Source organism: Cheilinus undulatus, linkage group 22 (assembly GCF_018320785.1).
Source record: "Cheilinus undulatus linkage group 22, ASM1832078v1, whole genome shotgun sequence".
Taxonomy (NCBI): domain Eukaryota; kingdom Metazoa; phylum Chordata; class Actinopteri; order Labriformes; family Labridae; genus Cheilinus; species Cheilinus undulatus.
Window position 1 is genome coordinate 19,464,300 of NC_054886.1, and position 21,937 is coordinate 19,486,236.

Here is a 21,937-nt window from a genome sequence, read left to right on the forward strand (position 1 = left end):
AAAGCAAACTGCAAGCTCATTCATTTAAAAGCACTTCTGCAACTATTTCCCATGTAAGACACTGCCAAAAATCCTCCTGTGCACTAATGAATGCATAAATGGCATTGCACAACAATTCTATCAATATATTTTCTCTCACCTCCTTCCTACAATACTCATGCCCAGGCCCTGTCCTGGCTTCTTGTGGAGCTCAACAGTGAACGAGTCCCACAGGTCATCCTCCTTGTACTGGGCCTCATCCCTGTAGACCGTCAGGCGGACTCTCTGTGGGGTCTGACGCAAAACATTGATGGCCTCGTCATGAGTGGCTGCACGCAGGTCAATGCCGTTCACCTGTTAGATGACAGAAGGAGGTCATAAGCAGAGTTCCTACTAGACTTTAATGTCCCCAGCCAGAATGACTGTAAGTCCAAGATTTCCAGCCATTTAGAACAACTAATGGACTTAGTCTTTAGATAGCCATGTGACCAGTGACCTGCATTTAACAGCAAAAAACTGAAACACTGTAATATGGTTTTATATCTGCACTAAAGCAGAACTAAGGAGACATGATTTTAGTGTAACACAGTAGAAGCCAAGCCTAAAGTTCTTTGTTACCCTGTTATTATAGGCTGCTTTACTCAGATTACACATGACCAGACCTTGGAAATGATTGCGAAAAATCAAACATAATGAATGCAGTGAGCTGTTTCTCTCACACATGCAGCCTGTTAGCACATTAGCTGCGACCATAACTTACCAACCTACAACAGTCAAATACCATCCTCCACTGCAATGAATCGTCCCAACTAATAACTAACCAGAGCTCCATCAATTAGACACCACCTTTAAACTAAGTATTATATATTAAAATTCAGTCATACAGTCCATCGTCCCATATTAGTCCGTATGAACTGATGATCTCAACTGTAACCTATGCTGAAACACTACATCCAACCATTGTGGTTTCTTGGGAGTAGCTGCTATAGACTATATTAGCCAGAAAACCCCAAGCTAGTACTCCTAGCTAAAACTTCTCTTAGCAGAGAAGTGAGATGATGCTCTTAGCTTCAGCCAAAACAAAATATGACTTTCTGCATGACATTCTATGTTGAATACAGTTCTACTTCATCTGAGAAACTTCAGAAACTTCATCTGGTGATGGGCACCCATTCAGTGAAGTCCACTACAGCTCTTGCTCCTTGTCCTGGCCACTGCATCTGTGCTTTTACTGCTAAGCTATCGGAAGTTCTTTGTTTCAGCTTCCTGCATCGATGACAGACTGAAAATCCCCCCATACAACTGACCTGCATAGTTTTCAGTAGCTCTGAAGCTTTGTTTGATGTCATCTATGTTGATCACATGAATATTCACCACCTAAATCAGCCATGTGCTGTGTTAGGTATGTACATAAACAACTCCAGCAACAAACAGGAGGTAGGCTGTAGTAAAATTACTTTGAGTTAATATTAAAGGATTCCTGACAAGTTATCTTCTAGGTAACACAATATATAATATATAGTTATTCACTGTTTACTTGGTGGCATTGGCATATTTTTCAACTTAAGATTTTTGCCATTAATCACCCAGTAACTTTATCTAAAGAGCAAAAGTAAAATAGAAAAATCTCTGTTTTTAGTAGATACAGATGGTATAGAAGTTGGATAACATGGCAGCTTCTAGAAAAGGGAAGCAAAGCAGTAATTGGTGCAGTGCATGTCATAAGCCCCGCCTCCTTAATGTTAACAGATAGGACATAGATCAAGAGTCACTGAAGTTCTCATAACCGTGAGTTTCTTCTTCAAACCCCCACAATAGTCTGTTCACCTGTGGAAGGTTTAAACCCTTACTTTACCATTTGAGCTGTAGCTTCAATGAATTTTGGAGAAGTCAGGGGTCGGGTTGCAAATGCACAGTATGTGTTTATATTGTCTGTCACAGGGTAGTATTTTGGCTTCACCTTTACAATGATGGGATGTGGTGATGTGCTGTCCATCTTATATACAGGAGAGGGATGTCATGAAATGTAGCATACCATTTAAAGTGGAAAAAGTGTGAATTTGATGCTAGCTACTGAGCTCACATTTCCTCCAGCACAGCATTCAGGGTTTCTAAGTACTGTTTTATAAGCTCACAGAGCAATAATACAAAAATCAGAGGGTGCTGTCAGATCTAACTTCAGGGAAATAGCCTTCCCACAAAAGTTTTAGAGGCTCGAGTGGTCAGTATGACGTCCATATTATTCTTTTATCCATATTAAAGAAGGGAAATCGCCCATTAGCTTTAGCCCTGGACATGCAGAGGAGGATTTTTCCCATGCAGTCGCGTTTCTGTGGACTGGGAAACTGCTCTTTTCACTTTTCCTCCCTGACCCTCTTTTCTAAACACATCGGCCTGGCTCCAGGACAGAAAGGAATAGTAGAGGGCAATTAAATCATGAGGGTGTGTGTTGGTGTGCGTGCATGCGTGTGTGCCTTTCAATTCAGGTTTTAGGATTGAGCTACCATGACTAAACACCCATGCCACACCCCTGCCCTCCCTCTGTGACAAAGCAGGAGGTCAAACAGAGGGCAAATCCAAGTTGAGCCCAGATACTTAACATGCCCCTTCATGTAACACAAACCGAATACATGCTGGTGTTTACTTTGCTCTGTCTTTTTACCCACAGTGCATTGTCTCACTTACAGCAAAGAGTTGTTTGGGCTTAAAGTGCTCACTCAGATTAGCTTTAGCTTTCAAGTCAAAACTCCTCAGGCAGCCACGTCTCACTTAGTCGTCTTCTTTCTTTTTCCTATCTAGGTCATATGTGATGCTCATTGTACCGCAGCACACCGCACCTCAAGGATTTGGTCTCCTGCCCAGAGTCTGCCATCTTTGGAGGCTGCCCCTTCTTCATAGACTTCATGGATAATAATGGCCCCCTGGAGTGAGAGAGAAAAAAAGAGAAGAAGAAGAAGGTGAACAGGAGCTGCTGGAGATGATGTAAGAGCAGCAACTGTTTATCCAGAGGGGGAGAGGACAGTAAATTGTAGGGGGAAAAAGCTGCAAAATTGCCAGTTCACATGCACTATTTGGTGTCTTTCTGGCCTCTGAGTTCCAGTGCGAGTGTCATTTTGGGGTTGCAGAGGTTACATTCCAGGGCTGGATATTGTCTGCTGTGGCCTAGGCCAGACAAAGAGCAGCTCCCTCCCAGGCCTGACTGAGCAGACAGAATGGATGGGCTGAGGAGAGGATGGCAGGAGGAGGAGAAAGGCTGTGACAACATCATTTCCTACATTCCTGAGCTGCCACGGCTATTTCAAACCTCTGTTATACCACCACCAAAGATTCTAGGTGGGTGGCATTGAGGGTGATGACCTACAGGTACAGTCCTGTAATTTAACCCATCAATGAAATCAAAACCTGATACCTAAAAAGTTGGGACGTTATGTAAAATGAAACAAAAACAAATTGCAAACTACTGATAGTCCATTTTTAATTGCACAGAGCAAAATGACAAAATGGACAGAATGGTATACTGATGCTCTGAACTGTCTCTATTGCATCTTAATTTTCTAACCCATTAAAATAACACCAGTTATATGAGCGTCCTGAGGTAAGACAAAATTTGACAACAAACAAATGAAAATGCTAGTTGTATGTCTAATTGTAGTTTGTAATTTTTTTTTCTTCTGTGGCCTAAAAGTAGTTATACCATTGTCTACAAGTAATTTTTTACAAGTTTTTCACTGCAGTTAAAAGCTAAAAAGTACAAAAACCATCCATTTACCTTTAAGGAAAAAAAATACAAGCTATGTATGCCCACTTCAGGACACTGATAATACTCCTTATATCTTATTTTCTGATTTTAAAGCATTAATGGGTCAATGATCACTGTACCCTTGCAGCCGATCAGCCATAGCGCAGTGTAATTTAGTGGTTTTTATTACAATATATATAATTTCCATAAGTCTATGTGGACTGTAGCTGTATATTGTCAATTACAGTTCAAAGTCATCAATGACTTGAGTCCAAGTAAGGTACACACCTCTGAAAAACCATATCAAATTGACAATTTTTAGTCCACACACTTATTTAGTAACCTTCCTTGAATTTTAAATAATTTTTAAGTGTTTAAACAAACTACAACCAATTATATTTCTTTTGTTTCCTACCAGCAAGGTGTCACAGCCTCCCACAATGCTCAGGCCCAGACCCGTGCGCCCTTTCGATATGTCAATGGTAGTCTCACAGCCGGGAATGATGGGACACGTCGCTGGATCACAGGTCAAAGTGGAAGGGGTGGATGAGCGACTTAAACCTAAAACAAAGGAAGCATATGAGATAAAATGTAAATAAAAAAAAAAACATGAGAAAAAATATGAAGGAAAGAAATTATGGTTGTAAGTCTGTAAAGGAAGAGATAAATTAGAAGAAGAAGAGAAGGCTCACTTGTGGCTGCCTCTGCCTCTGGTGGACTCAAGGTACTCATGGTGGCACTTGGCATGCTGGGTAGGCTGGAGAGCACACCTCCATCCTGGCAGGTTGACTGTGGAGAGGAAAAGTAGGAGTAAAAGGTTAGCTTCACAGGACATTTGTTTTTCTTACTAGAAAATCCATCTAAAACAGTCTCTATATTCTTGTCATGACTCTTGCTTTCAGAGTTAAAGCTCTCGAAAGCAACTCAAATCTTCTCCATTCCTGTAACTAACCCTGCATTTGTACATTATTATAAATTCTCTACACAGTGTACCTTTTCCACTGAGAAACCAAGCACTGATTCTCCGTTGACAGCGAAGAGTTTGTCCCCTGGTTTCATGCAGTCCTCCTGCACAGAGCAGATCATCATTTGGATTACAGATCAGCTGAATAGAGTAAACAAACCATTAGCTACTGTTTATAACACCTACTTTGCTTGTGTGTGCATCCACTTCAGATACACTCTCAATCTCAACTCCACTCTCTGTATTTCCCTCCACAAAGATGATGCCATGTCCTCCATCATCCTGTGAAGAACATGAATGGGATTACAAACTGGGCAACAGAGCAGAGGGAAAGCATTCGGACTGACGCACTCGCCTTGTTTACACAGCTAACAGGGGCTAAATAACAGATCTGAAGCAGCTACAGAAAACAGTCATTACTGTGAGCATGTATCTGCAGAAACACAGCTAGCCTCAGCTCCACCTCATGACCTTGAGTTCTGTGAGAGACTTTTTGTGCTTCAGAGTTTACGACAATAAGCTTTCCTGATGTTGCTGCAGAAATACAGCCACAAATTTATTTTCATTAGTAAGATGTTAAGGTATCTGTGCAGGCCTATATTATGGGAGAATGACTTTTGAGAACATGTGTGAAAACCACTGAAGTATTTACAAATGTTATTTGCTCCATTTTTCTGTGATACTGGGTAATGTGTGAGATATTGACTCTTATGTCTGAATAATCCTGTGAAAGAAGGCTAAATTCAAATGGGTTTTCAACATCTTAAGATAACTTAGCTGAAAACAAAGTTATCACAGTCACAGAGTTACTCTGATGATCACTCAATAGTCACAGACTGCCAGAAAGTAGAACTTTCATTTAACAAGCACTTTAGCCCTGCTTAATATAAAAATATCATGCACTGTCTGTCACTGCTTTACTGTATCTAAAATTCTGTAACATAGCTCACTGGGGTGAAAGCCTCACCTACTATGCATGTTATCTACCTCATGTAAATCTGCCCACATCCCCGCATGTTTTATTCTCTGATCATGCTTAGTCAGCATCCCTGTACCCTTTTCACATCTTGCAACTATACTATCCATGCACAAGGACTTGTATATACTAGAAATTGTACTTACAAGACTTTATACATATATATAAATATATATATACACACAAACACACACACACACATATATGTGTGTGTGTGTGTGTGTGTATATATAAAAACAACTTTTAAATACTTTGAAGGTTTTATTTATCTTTTATATCTGACATTTAATTCATGTACACTGAGAGCAAATTTGGCACCTTTTGGTTACGTTTTGGGCTAATTTTGTATTTGTTTGCATTCTTATGCAGATGATTTACTACAGTATATGCCAGTAGTCTTGCAAATTGGACCAGCTAGACTGAATCATCTGTTTGATAGTTTCACTGTTTCTGGGATTTCAAGAAATATCAGCGTAAGAACGAAACTATTTAAAACAATTTTTAAAAGTTCTTATTGTCAGTTTTTAACTTCAGTCCTTTTAAATCTATGCAAAGCACTTTAATGAATAATGCTCTGTATATAAAATCCTAATAATTCTTATTTTTTTGATATTGGGGAAAAAATGAGTTTTGATTGTTTTAATCTCAGTCACTGACATCCTAAACTTTAGCAATTGTAAGTCAAAATAACTGCATGGTTAGAAAACAGAAACCACAGGAGGCAAACATTTTTCCTCTTTTCATTATTTATTGTTCCGAGCCTTTATGTCTCCTTAGAGCTGCTCTTCTTTTTATTTCTTAAACCCTTATTTGACTCTTTTCTCTTCCTGTCAGTCTGTCAGACTTGACTGCTCCTATTAACCCCAACTCTCTTCCTTTTTCATCCCCCACTGACTTTTTTTGTGTTCACTTTCCCTCGTTGCATTGATTCCAACTTTCTCTCTATTACCGTCTTTATTTTGGTCATTCAAAGATTTCTTGTGTACATGTGTGGTCCAGAGTGTCTCACCTTTATTTTTACGATGTCATTTTCATGCTTTGATATGTCGTTGTCACCATTTGCAGCAGTTGCTTCAGGCTGTAAGTAACAGGTAAAGGTGGGAGAGTTACAATGATATGACTGAAGCTGCTGTTATCCTGTGGGAGTAAAGCACAGAGTATTCGAGTCTCTACACCATTTTTTGTTGTTTTTGGTCGGACACAATGAACCTTCAGGGATCTTGAAGACCACACAAAGAGACTTCTAGGGGCAAATACAGAGTAAAAACTGACATTTATAAGAGTGAAAACTCACAGACAATAGTTCGTGTGTAGGTTTAATTAACTGATATGCAGTTTCATCTTCTAAAATCCCCATAACTATTGTACAGGTTTGTATATGTGTGTGGCCACAAACACAAGTCTTACCTCAGTGTGGGGCTCCACCATGTCTCCCTCGTGCTCCCTCACCGGTCCCACAGCCATCTGGTTCAGCGCCTCCGTGTTCCTGTTCCAGAGAGTCATAACTCACATAAATGGCTGCTTCTCGGCCTCATGACAGTGGGAACATGATTTACGTGTGTTGATCACAGTGTGCTTTGTGGGGTCGGGAACGGGATGTGAGTTAAGGAGGAGGTTAAGTAGTGTGATTTTGACAGAGACTGTTTGGAGAGGGGTAAAAGGTCAGATGTGTGGACTCTGTGTTGATGCAGGATGTCAGCTGTTAAGACCAGAACCCCTTCTCCCTCCAGACTGTGAACAGTTTGTACTTTTTTTAATGTAATAAGTAAACTGCAAATCATCATTCACTGTCATTAACTCAGGGAATGTCCAAACATTGTTTCCAGCACTACTTTACACATTTAAACTCTTTTAATTAATGCATGTAACTAATGTTGTTTTCTACTATTTCACCATCAGTGTGGATATGTCCAATTACATGTAGCAAAAACTCTCATTGTAGTGTCTAAATCTGTCATCCTCTTTGTAAATATTACCATAACTTCTGCAGTCTCCTCTTTAAGTAGCAACTAAACCCTTTAACCACCTTTTCATGAGATTTAGTGGTGCTGTTGATCAGTTAGGGTTCATATCTTGACATCTTAGCACAAAATGTTTAAATTCTACATTCTGTGGTTAAAATCTGCAAAGCTACAGCTGCAACTGATTTTTTGGGGGAAAATTTCTACTGGCTAATCTGAAGCTAAGTGACAGATGTGGAGCTGCATGTCAGCACCACAGAGCTTTACGGTTACCACCCACTTTTTCCACAACTGTTAACTTCACTCATTGCAGCCAATCAGATGTTACTTTAGCATTGTGATTAATATAATACCTGAGATCATGAATAAGCTGTGTCTTTCTCAAATAAGGTTGATAATACACTCGCTTGTGTCTTCTACATGATATCTTCATTCCCCAATTCAAACCATCTTTTGTTGAGAATGACCATTAAATTCTCCTGAGAGTCGAAGTTTTGGGGGTAAAAACAGTAGCAATAAATCAGAGACGTTGCTGTGACACTGCAGGATTGCCCAGGATTTTAATAAAACCATGTTTTTCTTAAAAAAAAAAAAAAAAAAAAGAGGCCGATAACGTGATCTTGTATTCTCTACATCACTACATATCATCATTTTACACACAACAGAAGTATAAACTAAAGAAGGGAATTCCTCCAGAGAAATGCTATGTCAGGTTCTTTCTTTGAAAAGCACCAACCAGAAGTGCACTTATACTGTGTTTATCTTGACATACTCTACTGGTGTGGAAACAGAAAGCTTGACTAATAGTAGAAGTTTAGAGAACAACTGTATTAAGCAGGCACATTTAAATTTGTCAAGAAACCCATTGTAAGCATGTTCTACCAATGTGGACGTGCATATGTGCTACAATGAAGTGAATAAAGTTCTCCATTTATTATTTTTCTTTCTGTTTTGGTCCATAACTGCATGCGGTGCACAGAAAAGATAGGGCAGACCTCTATTTTCTAAATTCTCTCTGCCTCAGAATCAGGCACAAGACTTGGCACACATGCAGGCAGTCTAAAAGTCCTGACCTGTTCACATACAAAACTGAAAATCAAGCTGTGTTGGGGTCAAGAAGCGCAATGTATGACCCTGATGAAGGTCACAATCTTAAAATGCCTCTGTTTCAGGCGTTACAGTTGTTCTCTAAACTTCTACTATTTATGAAGCTTTTGGTTTACACAAAGGTACAATATGTCACAGGAAAGATAAACACAGTACGACTGCACTTTTGGTTTTAGCTTTCCAAAGTAAAATCCTGATTTATCATTTAATTGGAGAAATTCTCTTCTTTTATTTTGTTTTTTTGTCAGCACGGTTTCACTATACAATGAAACAAGTCACTTGTAGGGAGGATTATCGAGGTAAATCTTGAAGAATGGCATGGCTTTGACAGCAGGGAGATGCGGGCACACATGTCTAGTGTGAAAATCGCACCAGCAGGAGCTGAGGCGGACATGCATGGTGCATGTGCGCAGCTAGTCTGAAATGTTCGTTATTTGACTGTTTATGGCAGTATGGCTTATAATCAAATCTGAGAAAGCAGCACAGACTGAATTGTGTTGTGGCTGATAAGGGACAGCAGGGGGAGTGTGTCTATCTTATCCATGACATTCTAAAGGCTTTTTTAAAATTCCAGGGTAGATGCACCTCAGCTGAAACTCTGACTCCTGTGACCTGTCCTTCACCTCCTGTTCAACAGGGGAAATGTACCACTATGAGATGCATGTTGGGGGTCAACTCTGGAAAATTTCAGGTCCAGGTTATCAAATTTCTATTGTTTTTTGTGAGTTCATATGTGAAAAGGACTTTTCATATTTCTTAGGTTTCTTTAACTAAAATACACTACATCTTAAAGCAGCTTTGGGAAACCTTTTCACTTCTTTTATATAATGCATGTCAGTAGAAAGGTATACATCATCAATGTTAGAATTAGGCACAAAGTTTTGGGTAAAACTGTTTTTAAAACATTTTGTTGAAGTACAATTGCTCCCTCTATTGGATTTCTAGTAATATTACAGTATATCAAAGCCTATCATTTCATTTTAAGCATTGTCTTTACAAAAATGTTGTTTCTGGTGCCATGAAGCTTTGTTCCTGTACCTGACAAAGATGATTTTCACTTTGGATGGAGAGCTCTTGATGATGGAGGAGGCATTCTGGTGACTGTGGCCATAAAGGACTTGTCCATTGATCTAAGAAGATGCAAAAATGTAGAATAACCACAATTAAATAGCCACAAGTAATAAACATGCCTGGAATATGTTTCATTTCTAAATCATAGAACTTTAAGGAGTCTTTACCTCTAGCAGTTCATCCCCTATGACCATTCGTCCGTCTCTGCCAGCCGCTCCATTGGGGTCTATTCCCACCACGAAGACACTCATGCGTGAGCGGTCCCTGTTCCCAGCCAGGCTGAGGCCCAAGCCTGTCTTGCCTTTCTCCAGCTCGATCATGTGTAGAACACCAGGGAGGCTGCTGTAGCGCTGGATTATGTTTTCTGAAAAAGGGGTGACAGACGTGTCTTTTATGTCGTGCTGCTCAGAGAGAGGACAGGTGGTTGGATTTAGAAGGATTTATAGTTATGAAAAAGTAAATGGTTAAAGTTTTAAAAGTCAAACTGCTAAAGTTTTCCCTTTAGTCTTACTCTCTGTCTCAGTCTTGTCTCCATTGTCTCCCCCTCGCTCCTGTCTCTGGTGTGTTAGATAGCCGCTGTTCACACCAACCGGCTCCTGTTGTTCTGGGCTCCCTGCCACTGTTGAACCATCAGTCCTGTACTAATCTCCACAACTCACCTCCCCGGGCCCAACCTCATCAATCTTATCCCCGCAGGATGGGCACACTCTCTACTACACACATGCTCACACAGTCCCAGGTGTTTGGAGGCTGGATGTCTGTCCTTTATGCTGGCTGCCTGAGCTGAATGAAACTGACCATCGTCCTTGAAGCAGGAAGTTCGTCCTAGAGTTGACTTTACTGTGTTTAAAGGATGCTAATGGCTAAATTGGGATGCTGAGACCTTCAGAGGTACAATGTAAATCCTTTACAGCAGAGCCTGGACCACTTTATGAGCAGGGTGTTGGAAAACATGGACCTTGGGGGACCTCTAGTGGCTGTGAAGTGAAGAAGCATGCTAAAGAGCCAACAATACATCCTCTTTAATTTATATTTTTTAAGCCAAATCAGAATAAACAAATTTTATCTAAAAACTTAAAAGAGAAAACTCACTCCAGCTGTATCCAAACTCGTCCTCCACCTCCTCCTCCACCTCGTTGTCCTCCTCTGCCTCAGCAGCAGGCCTGCCAGGAATCTCCGTCAGCGAGTCCGTATCGGTCTCTCCCACATGGGGCACCACTGGTAGGGGGAGGAGGGTGCTCGTGGGAGCCACCTTCGCCGCTTCACGCTTCACAGGCTGTCACGCCACAGGAGAAAGTTTGAAAATTAGTGAAAGTTAAAGAAACAAAGAGTCATCATTTCTGCATTTGAGTTTGAATCAACTTGGTGTGAAGTTATTATAGGGACAGGGAGGCACATGAGAGCTGTTGATGTAATTATCCGATGCCATATGCTGGGCTTACATGAACAGCTTCGTCACTTTGAGCAGAACATTTGAAGCTAAGAGAGTCTCAAATCAAAAAAGCCTTATTAGCCTACTTAAGCTACTGCCTTGAGTTCTACTGTCATAATTATAGGATTAAACCACTTAATTATAACTGATTTAATTACTTAAAATTGAATTAAGAACTCATATGCCAATTAACATCAAACTCACCCAAAAGCAACAAATCACATTTTAATGAAAATAACTGATCTTACAACAAAATCATTTAAATTTCCTTTTGTTTACCATAAAAGTGATTCTATTATTTTCTTAAAAGGAGCAAGCAAAAGACAGAACAGGTTCCGATTTAAGAAATCAGACAGATGTTAGGACACATATTTGTGTATACATGGACAGCATGTTAGAATATATTCAATACATGACCTGTATTGAGATATATGGACATAGCTGTACCAACATACACTGAAAGGGAAAGGAGGAAAGCACAACACTGAGACCCACAAACCTTAAATGGGGTAGGAGTGAAAGGGTTAGTTGGGGAGAGGCGGAGGACAAGTCTACTGTGACTGTCAGCCTCCTACAGAGAAGAGACAACAGCTTTAAGAACAACACATTCGTGACACAGACCTACAGCTAGTGACATACACGTGCCGGTGACGACATATCTTAAGTAAAAAAGAAGAGAAGTTGAACAGATCTAATCTAAAAATGTTCCTCTGAAACATTTGTATTTTTCAGACCTGATTCTACTGCAGTGGGAAAATTTTATTTGAAAAGCAGCCAATGCAAGACAGTAAAGGGTTGTCATTGGATAGTAATTGGAAGCACAAACCTTGTCCTTGTTGTCCCTTGTTATAGCTGCAGCTCTCTCGTCACTGGAGTCTGTGTTTGACGGCTGCTTCATATAAGACAGTTATGAAGGCATATTCATAGAACATAGTATTAATACACAACAGTATAGTCTGAAAAGTGCTGTGAAAAAGTTTTTGCCCCCTGAACCTAATAACTGGTTGTGCCACCCTTGGCAGCAACAACTGCAAGCAAGCCTTTGTTATAACTGGCAAGGAGTCTTTCCCATAGCTGTGGAGGAATTTTGGCCCACTCCTCTTTGCAGAATTGTTGTAATTTGCCACACTGGAAGATTTTCAAGCATGTATCACCTGTTGAAGGTCATGCCTAAGCATCTCACCGAATTTAAGACCAGATTTTGCCTAGGCCACTCCAAAACCATCATTTTGTGTTGTTTTTTAAGCCACTCAGAGGAGGACTTGGTATGTTTTTAGCATTGTCCCACTCCATAACCCAAGAGCTGAGGTAACGAACTGATGGCCGGATATTCTCCTTCAGGATTTTCTAGCAGAGGGCAGAATTCATGGTTCCATCAATTACAGCAAGTGGTCCAGGTCTTGAAGCAGCAAAGCAGCCCCAGACCATAACACTATCACCACTATGTTTGACTGCTGGTATAATGTTCTTTTTATGAATGATGAGTTGGTTTTACGCCAGATGTAAAACAGGACCTTCCAAAAAGTTAACTTTTGTCTCGTCAGTTCATACAATATTTTCTCAAAAGTCTTGGGCATCATTAAGATGTTTTTTGGCAAATGTGAGATAAGCCTTTGTGTTCTTTCTGGTCAACAGTAGTTTTGGCCTTGGAACCCCTCCATGGATGCTGTTTTTGCCCAGTCTCTCTTATTGTTAAATCATGAACACTGATCTTATCTGAGCCAAGTGAGGCCTGGCGGTCTTTAGAAAATGTTCTGGGTTGTTTTGTGACCTCAAGGATGAGTCGTCAGTGTGCTCCTGGAGTAATTTTGAGAGGTCAGACACTTCTGGGAAGGTTCTCCACTGTTCCAAGTTTCCCTGTTTGTGGATAATGGCTCTCACCATGGTTGGCTGGAGCCTGAAAGTCTAAGAAACAGCTTGGTAACCCTTTCCAGACTAAAGGATGTCAAAGACTTTGTTTCCCATTAGTTCTTGAATTTCTTTAGATGTGTTGCTTTTTGGGAATTTTAGCCTACTTTATTTTGTTAGTAAGTGACTTCTTGATTCAACAGGTCTGGTAGTAATGTGATTTGTTACAGTTAATTCATGATTTAAGGGGGGGGGGGTACTTTTTCCATATTGGGTCAGGTAGGTTTGGATGGCTTTTTTCTCTTAATAAATGAAAACTGCCTCACGTATTAACATGGGTAAGCTTTGTCTAACATGAACATTTGTTTGATGATCATTTAAGTGTGACAAATATGCAAAAAATAAAAACGACATGAAGGGGACAAATACTTTTTTTCACAGCACTGCACATTTAAAAAGCTTGTACAAAGTTTTAAGTTTCGTTCAAGAGTTTAAGAATTCAGAAAGACAAAAACCAGTTTCATGCACCATATGCTGTAACATAAAAAACCATCTGTTTCTAAATTTTACTACTGAAACCAAAAAGGAAAATCCATATTTCTTATTTATATAAAGAAACTTTGCACTTGTCTTCTACTAACTTGTAGTAGAAGCCAGCAAAAGAGCTGAGGCACACTTATGCCATCTAACACGCCAGAACATTGATGTGCAGAGTTCTAAAGCTTATCCAGCTCACGTCTGTCCAAGTTTTTCAATTCAATATGATAGAGCTTTAAAGTTTGACATTCTAAGAAACAGATATGGCAGAATATCGATTCTCATTTAATAGTACTTGTGTTGACTGTTAAAGCATGCTGTTTTCTTTACATTGGCAGTGAGTCACTTGGCACAGCATTTGAGGGATAATTGAGAGAAATTGGGCTGTCGAAACTGGGGACAGGAGAAAAATAAAATGCACTTAAAGTGTAATTTTTCTACTTCCTATTTGGAGAAACAAAGGGACAGCAAAGCACAGAAGGGGAGAGGGCAAAAGTGTAGATTAAAAACCGGTAAAGTTTACCCACTTTTAACACAAAGGAGTAAAGGTTAAGCATAAGACACACAAGCAGACAGAGACACGGGGCAGCTTTCTAACCTGAGGGAGGGCAGGAGCTAAGTAGGTTTGATTAGTGCAGCGAAGGCTCGACCCGCAGTGGCTATTAAGCTTCAGAAAGGGCAGGGGCGGCTTCTAAAAGCAACACACAAGAGAACCAACAAGCTGACAACATGACGAATATTTAATATGATGGCCAAGACTTTCAGACAAAATTGAATCAGAGGCCATCTGGGAGGGGAGAAACAAAAGAAGAAAGAGGGGTGAGTAAGTGGAGGATGGCAGGACCTCGGGTTTTATTTAAATGAGCAGCCATTAAAGCGAGCCGCTTCCTTGAGGAGAGCAGTTTTTCCTCCACATGAAAAAAAAATCAGAGCAGAGGGTCTTTCTCTGAAACGCTTTAACAAAATGTTTCAAAGATTCCTCCAGGCTAACTGGAGATTATTCATTGCTTACAAGAGAGGGAATGGAAACTTGAAGGAAAACAGCAGGGATGTGCTATTATCCTTAATAGGTGGGCTTCAGTAGCTGCATTTAAAAGTGCAGCCTGATTTGCTTCAAGCAATGAGAGATATCCACTATCAGAATTATAATTTTAAACTATTCACTTTGTCATCAGTTTCAGAATTTAAGTTGGAAGAATTATTCACTCATTTGGTTTTGGATTGTTACTTGACAAGTTCCTTCAATTGCGACACATTTCCATAACTCTCATGATTAAAGTGCGTAAAAATATAGTCTGAATGTTGATAACAGAGTGTCTTATGACAAAATTGATTTCACACCCAAAAAATACATAATTGTGAGACCGTTATTTCACTGTTAAATAAAGTCTAATTGAAAGTCAGCATATCAGAATAACTCTCCAGTTCCTTTCCTCCCAGAAAGCATCTCCAATTCTCATCCATCTTTATTTTCATTCACATTATGTGCGTATCAAAGTCAAGGATGCAGTTAAGAAAAGAGACCCAGCTAACAGAGAAAGAAACTACAGAAGAGAGGAGGCAGGAGAGATAATGTAACGAAGATTAGCAGTGATGGATAGCTGATGCAACAGAAATGAGAGACAAAAAGGAAAGAGACAGATTACCTGACGTGTGCTGTGTGGCATGCATGTGAAAGCGGCGGTTTGTTTCTTTGCAGCAGGTGATGGAGCTGGGCTATATACGGACTGAGGCTGAAGAAGCAGTGTGAAAGAACAGAGATGTGGATTTGAGGCAACTCGTAATGTTGAAACAAAATCATGTTTGGAGAAAGAGAATCGACCTCTTTGAAGAAGGAGGAATAGGACTATTTTGGCAATAAAGAGCTACTAGCAGAATGTTAGCATAACTTGAAACTGAAAACAGCTAACTAGGGAAAAAAAATGGTAGTCTTGTGTGTAAATTCTGAGATGTTTTGGTAATGATAGGCATCTTCAGCTTTCTCTGCACAGACCATGGCTATCTGGGTTAGTACTATCCTTTTTTCAAGCTGGAACATTACCTTCATATTTAGCTAACATGCAGTAAAGGCAAATAAGAATATTTCTCACACCACTAAGCGGTTGTTTGAATGGGGGGAAAGTAGGTGTGCTGTTGCAGTAAAATTATTGTTAAACTAGCCTAAATGTGTTTAAACTGATATTCACTAGCTTTTTTTAGCCATTTGTGACAAGCTAACTGTAGCTATTTTACATGAAGCAAAGGTGGATAAGAATATTATCTGAAATGTAAAGCTGTAACACCTATTGTTCAACAAGCCAAAAAATTATAACATACACTAGCTTTTAAGCCATTTAGAAAAAGCTAACATTTACTAGTTTTTGTCAACATGCTTGTCCTCGGATGGTGCAACTTCTAGCGTCATATTTAGCTTACATATTATAATTAAATTCCCCAAAATGTTAAAGCGGTTCTTTTAGAAAGTAATAAATATGATTTTTTTTACCTACTTTGTTAAGCACTTAGCTAGCCAAAACACGTTTAAACTTTCATTATCTACCTTTTCAGCTATTTTGGACTGGCTAACTTTAGCTAGTTAACATAAAATAAAGGTGAATTAGGATATCATCCAAAAATGTTTGGCAGTGTTTTTAAGGGTGTAGCAAATTTATCAGTCAGTTAGTCAAAACATGCAATCAACTAGTTTTTAGTCATGTGCAACATCCTAACATCAGAATACTATTTGACTCCCAAGCTGACAAAGACGTATCAGAAATCATTGTATTTCTGATAGATGGGACACTAAAGACTAAGTATATATGCTTAGCATTCGTTTGATGGGCAACAAAGAGTTTTAAGCACTCTGTTTGTAAAAGTTAAACCGTAAATATGCACTGATATACTAGTTAACTTGCATATAATCATGCCTTTTTGGCTTAAATGAAGCAATGTGCTAAAGCTCTGCTAGCTAGCTTTGTATAAAGCTAGCAAATTCCCTGAAATTTTTATTGGTTATTAAAGATAGTCACAAATTAATTATTTTTCTGTAATTTGTTGTCGCAAAATTAGCCAATACATTAGCCAAAATATGTTCAAAATCTCATTATCTTTGTAGCTACTCTGGAACCAGCAGCCTGATTCTTTTAATAAGTAATTTTGGCATTTATCTGTCTGTGTCCTATATATATCTTGGTTATAACTGTTTGGTCCTAAACAACACCTGAGGGGAATATCTGACCGCCAAGTTAAGCTAACAACCCCTTTAGTATCCTACTGTTCTTAGTAGACAGTTGCTCATTTTGTCCGCCTGCAGCTTGCTTCAAGGAATGTAGCATGTAGAGGGATTTGAAGGCCTAATTGCTCACTTAGAATGGCCTGCTATAGCTTCAAAAACAATATTATTATAGTAATGAGAGTGTGTGTAAATATTGAGTCACCACAGTTAAGTGGGAATCCTTATTAGGCAGCCATGGATTCTTGCCCCTCTTCGTGTCCCTCCTCTGCATGCGCCTTATTACATTATGAGTTGCCACAAGGCGTGAAGATGAGTAACCAAAACGTTTAAAGAAAGCATGTGGGAATATTTCATGATGCACGAAGAAGTGATTGACTATGAGACAGATCTGATATTGGAACAAAGCCAGACGCAGCCCCAGCAGGAAATGACTTAGTCATACTTTAAAAGCCTGAGGGCACTTTCAAACAACAAACGATGCTGTGGATGCGGTGATTTTCAATGAGTGTGGTACTTAGAGGTTTAAAGTTGCTAATATATTTAATATGCCACACAGGGTCTGTTGTGGATGCAACAAAAGATTTCAGGATGACTTTCTTTAAAATTCAAAAGCAAACCAGATACCGCAGGGGTTTTGGATTGTACATTTAAGGCTTGAAAGTGCCCTAAATGGCTGGTGCAGACATTAATTATACATGAAAAAGAAGCTTCAAAATGAGGAATTTGTGACCTTTAGATTATGAGGTAGTTAGTAATAATTGATGCTGAAATACAGACATACCCTGGGCCTGTGGATAATACTCTGTACCAAGAAGGAAACAGGGTTCCCTGCCCTACGTATGGCCTCCACTGCCTCCTCGTGACTGGCATCTCTAAGGTCCACTCCATCCACCTGACAAATACAAAACAGGGAAGTAGCAAAATGTCAAGTTTTCACTCCAAAAGGGATTATTTTCACACTCTATTTAGAGGAAAGCTGCACCTCACTGAAATAACAGTGGATTTACTTCAAAGACAAAAATTAATTAAAATCTCCTACAAAAAAAATCTAAATTATGACATGAATCAGTATAAGGTTCATTCAGTATGTGATCTGAAATATTCCTTTACCTCTACAATTCTGTCTCCAGTCTTTAGGGTCCCATTTTGTCCCGCAGGACTGTCCTCCAGGATGTGTTTGATAAAAATGCCCCTCATCACCTCTCCATTGCTCAGCCGGCTGCCCATCCCTCTGCCTCCGACAATACTGATACCCAGGGACTTGCCTGGTTCACGAAAGAGCTCCACTCTGAGGACCGAAGGACATACAGTGAACTCTTTATTTAGCCTTTTTCAGCTCATAGCTGTGGCTTTGGGATTGATTCAACAGCACCATTCTTAACAAGAACCAACCATATTTGCATGAAAATAACCCTGATTGTAAGAGAATGTGTTCCTGTTTGAGACTACTTTTAGAGAAGGGTTTCTGAAGCTAACCTTGTTTTTAGGAAAATAATTTCATTTGGAAAATAAGAGAACAAACAGATGAATGAACAAGCTAGGTTGTTTTTTTAACAATGAAAATCCTGTCTTCAATTACCTTGAGTCAAATTCTGGTATTTTCAAAGGATGGGTTTTACCCTTGCAGTTATGCAAAGAGTTGCATAACACTTCTATTGAGTTCTTCCATCCTCCTGTTTTAAAACTAATGACTCCTCTGGGACATATTCCATGCTTTTAAGGAGAGAGCGGAAGCAGCGGAAGTCTCTTTCTCAGGCTACATACACCTGTGGAGCTTGTGCCCGCACATTACAGAGTAGGTGTAGATCGTCCACTAGTTTATCAATGCTGGATAAAACACCGCATTAGTAACCATTATCCTAAAATTGGCATTACAACCCAGCCTCAGCTGTCAGTTATTTTGACGTACTTTTGAGCCACTTTGCTCCAGACATCGCCATGTTGTCCTCTGGCACTGCAGCTGTGATGACAGCTGGCCTCAGTCATGAGCAGTTTTGAACTATTCAAAAGTCTAGACCCCAAATATAACATAACCCAACGTTTTTCAGGTGTGATTTAAAGGGAAAACATTTTATAAGTGAGCCAGAATAGTAACGTTCTATCAAAAAAATCATTGTTGTCCAAAGTTACTATTTGTATAGATGCTTCAATGCTTGTTCATGTAGAAGCACGAATTGCGTACTCACTTTCTTGGTTGGTTCCAGTTGCCATAAGAGGCGCTCTCCTCGCCCTCTCCATCTTCCCGTTCAGGGAGGTTACGAATATCTCTAAACAGACAATCATAAGAGGAAGGAGCCTGATTAAATTCTGATGACTTTGACTCACAAGATATAAACTGAGCACAGAAAGTAAGGAAATTTGTGTTTGGTAGATTATTCTGTGTTATAGAAATGCATATTGGCAATAAATGTTATGCTGTTGGAAAGCCTATTTATTTCCCTTTTAAATGATGCCACATTATTAGGGAACATGCCTTTGTGGGATGAGCAGCAGAGCTGAAGATGTGGGTTGCACCCATGAAAAACTTGCCAATCTTCTCTGCCAATGCCAAACAGCTTATTCGACCATTGACTTTTGTTTAAGCTTTTGGTACCCCTAGATGCTGAAGGCAATATGTCTTCTTTCTTCAGACTTCAATCATCCAATCCGCGAAACAAGAGTGAATGGCAGAATAAGCTTTTTGGCATTGGCAGAGAAGATGTGGCAAATTTTTCATGGGTGCAACCCACAAACTCAGCTCTGCTGCTCATCCCACAAATGCATGTTCCTTACAAATCTGGCAACAGGTTTTCCAGTGGTATAAGCTGTATTGCCGAGAAGCATTGTTACAACAAAAATATAATAATAAAAAATAATCTACACAAATTTCCTTACTTCTGTGCTAAAATTTATTCATACAAGATTTTTGTAAGTACTGTGTAGAGCCCGACCAATTGATCGGTGGGCCAATTAATCGGGCTGATTATAGCGTATCACACATTAATCAACATCGGCCAATATGTAGCCGATATATTAACTTTTTTGCTGTGCTGGGATTCTGTCGCTTTGTGTGTGTCCCTGCTGAACTCAGCCCGAGTGCCTGGCCCCTCCCCCTCAGACACAAGCTAGTGCAGCAGCAGCTCTCCCCCACTCAGTGTTGCCAACTTAGCAACTTTGTCGCTATATTTAGAGAGTTTTCAGACCCCTCTAGAGACTCTTTTCCAAAAAAGTGTCTGCCGACAAATCCAGCGACTTTTTCTGGTGTTATTGGAGAGTTCTGGAGACTCTGACGTGAAAGCACATATTGTTGTTGCTCTTCTCAGTGAGCAGCAGGTGCTGCCGTGGGCCTCCCCGTCCCTAAGCACTCACAGGCAGCCCAGTCCTCGCGCAGCAGTCCCTGCTGCAGTCAGACTCACTCAGCTGCCCGTTTCAGACAGGGAGTGTGTTTTGCTGCTTGCGTGTGCCGCATGTGTCAGCTGCATCTCCCTGCTCTCAAAGCCCTGTCCTTCTTCACAAATTTTACCTCAATAAACCCCCCTAAAAGCGACCTGATTCAGTGTACAGTGGAAGTTTGTTGGGAACTATTCAAAATAAAAGCATTATGTACAAGTGAACGGAGTTTCTCTATAGAAATGCTAAACCGGGCTTTTACTTTGAAAAGCACAAACCAGAAAAACATTCATACAGTGTTTATCTTTCCTGTGACATATTCTACCAGTGTGGAGACAGAAAGTTTCACTAATAGTAAATCTTAGAGAACAACTTTAGAAAACAGGCATATTTAAGCTCGTGGCGTTCCTCAGGGTTATCAAGAAACACATTATAAACATATTCTATGTGCATATTTGCCACAACGATGTAAATATGGCTCTCCATTTATCATTGTCCTGTCTAATATAGTCCACAGCCACAGTATAAGACTATTATACAGCGTTTTAACGTCATCTATGTTGCATCTTTTTTGAAATAAACAAAGATAAATGCAACTGTTAATTCACGTCCACATTTGTGTTCATGTACAGTATATATCCTGTGATATCAATGTTCTTATTTCATATATCGGCCGATATCGGTTATCTGCCGATATATCGGATATCGGCTGTTTTTAGCCCCCAATATCGGTATCGGCATCGGCCCCAAAAATCCCATATCGGTCGGGCTCTAGTACTGTGTGAAAACAACGAGTAAGCTTTAGCAAGTCGGTGGCTGTTGTTCAATGCTATACCACTGTTAGACAGTTGGCACCAAAGGCAAAAATGAGGACTGCTAGCTGGTAATTGTGCTTGTAACATTACAGAGTTTGTGACACAACAGGTTTGTTTATTTCTTAGTTAAAGGTCATACTTTGAAGCTGGAGCTGGATTCAGGGCTGAGGCTGTATCGGAGAAAACCTCATCTGCACTCTGCTCCAGGCTGGCCTTGTACTCCTCCAGGTACTCTGCTGGAACATATGTAATGCTGAACACGCACAAACACACAAACATGCACACAAGCACACACACGCATGCAGAACAATGAGTCAAACGTTCCCTAAAAGCAAACAATTTGACATCCTCTTTTTCCACATAAGTGTCAATAAGCCAAACTGAAATCACTTGGTAATTTAATGAGGTGCTGCATTCAGGTGCAAATGGCTTTGGAAGCTATTAAATACATCCTTTTTCATGGTACAAAGAGCTTCTTTTATATTTAGCAGTTTTTAAGTTCAAATTCACCCTCGAGACTTGAGTACCACTGAATGAACTCCTCCTTAAATGCATTCCCCATATGACCAGAACAAGGCAGACTGAAAAAGATGTAAACCTCCATAAATATCTGTAAAAGTAGTCTGTCTGTAAAGTGGATGAGAAACATAAATTGGAGTATTGATCATTAAATCATGAGATAGTAACCAATTCATGTTGAGAAATGACACCCACATGAAGTCCAATAATCACAAATTTCCCAGTGAAGTTGTTTCTGAGGAGCACAATAACACATTTAAGTGAAACAGACAGCTTGATTTGGTTTAATAAATGTGATGACATGCAGACAGAGGGGGAAAAAAATCTAGAGAAGTAATGAAGTGGATGAGTCAGGAACATCACAACATGCTGGGAGACATAGTGAAACTTAGAAAAAAACAATTAC

General features: G+C 39.8%; 1 protein-coding gene across 10 annotated transcripts in view; it reads right to left on the reverse strand.

Annotated features, from left to right (window-relative positions):
- The window catches only part of LOC121505034 (multiple PDZ domain protein), a 70,199-nt gene that overhangs the window by 8,706 nt on the left and 39,556 nt on the right, over positions 1 to 21,937 (reverse strand). For 5 of the 10 annotated variants that reach the window (XM_041780157.1, XM_041780164.1, XM_041780159.1 and 2 more), the window contains 17 exons: positions 21,152 to 21,265; positions 19,015 to 19,095; positions 17,939 to 18,116; positions 17,610 to 17,720; positions 14,213 to 14,305; positions 12,056 to 12,121; positions 10,890 to 11,073; positions 9,965 to 10,161; positions 9,765 to 9,856; positions 7,066 to 7,144; positions 6,668 to 6,736; positions 4,869 to 4,964; positions 4,712 to 4,786; positions 4,411 to 4,507; positions 4,134 to 4,279; positions 2,817 to 2,900; positions 140 to 333 (listed from right to left, as the gene is read on the reverse strand). In XM_041780157.1, coding sequence (XP_041636091.1) covers positions 140 to 333; positions 2,817 to 2,900; positions 4,134 to 4,279; positions 4,411 to 4,507; positions 4,712 to 4,786; positions 4,869 to 4,964; positions 6,668 to 6,736; positions 7,066 to 7,144; positions 9,765 to 9,856; positions 9,965 to 10,161; positions 10,890 to 11,073; positions 12,056 to 12,121; positions 14,213 to 14,305; positions 17,610 to 17,720; positions 17,939 to 18,116; positions 19,015 to 19,095; positions 21,152 to 21,265 — 1,956 coding nt within the window. The remainder of the gene's footprint in view (positions 1 to 139; positions 334 to 2,816; positions 2,901 to 4,133; positions 4,280 to 4,410; positions 4,508 to 4,711; positions 4,787 to 4,868; positions 4,965 to 6,667; positions 6,737 to 7,065; positions 7,145 to 9,764; positions 9,857 to 9,964; positions 10,162 to 10,889; positions 11,074 to 12,055; positions 12,122 to 14,212; positions 14,306 to 17,609; positions 17,721 to 17,938; positions 18,117 to 19,014; positions 19,096 to 21,151; positions 21,266 to 21,937) is intronic. The other 5 variants (XM_041780158.1, XM_041780156.1, XM_041780162.1 and 2 more) reach the window with 3 other exon arrangements.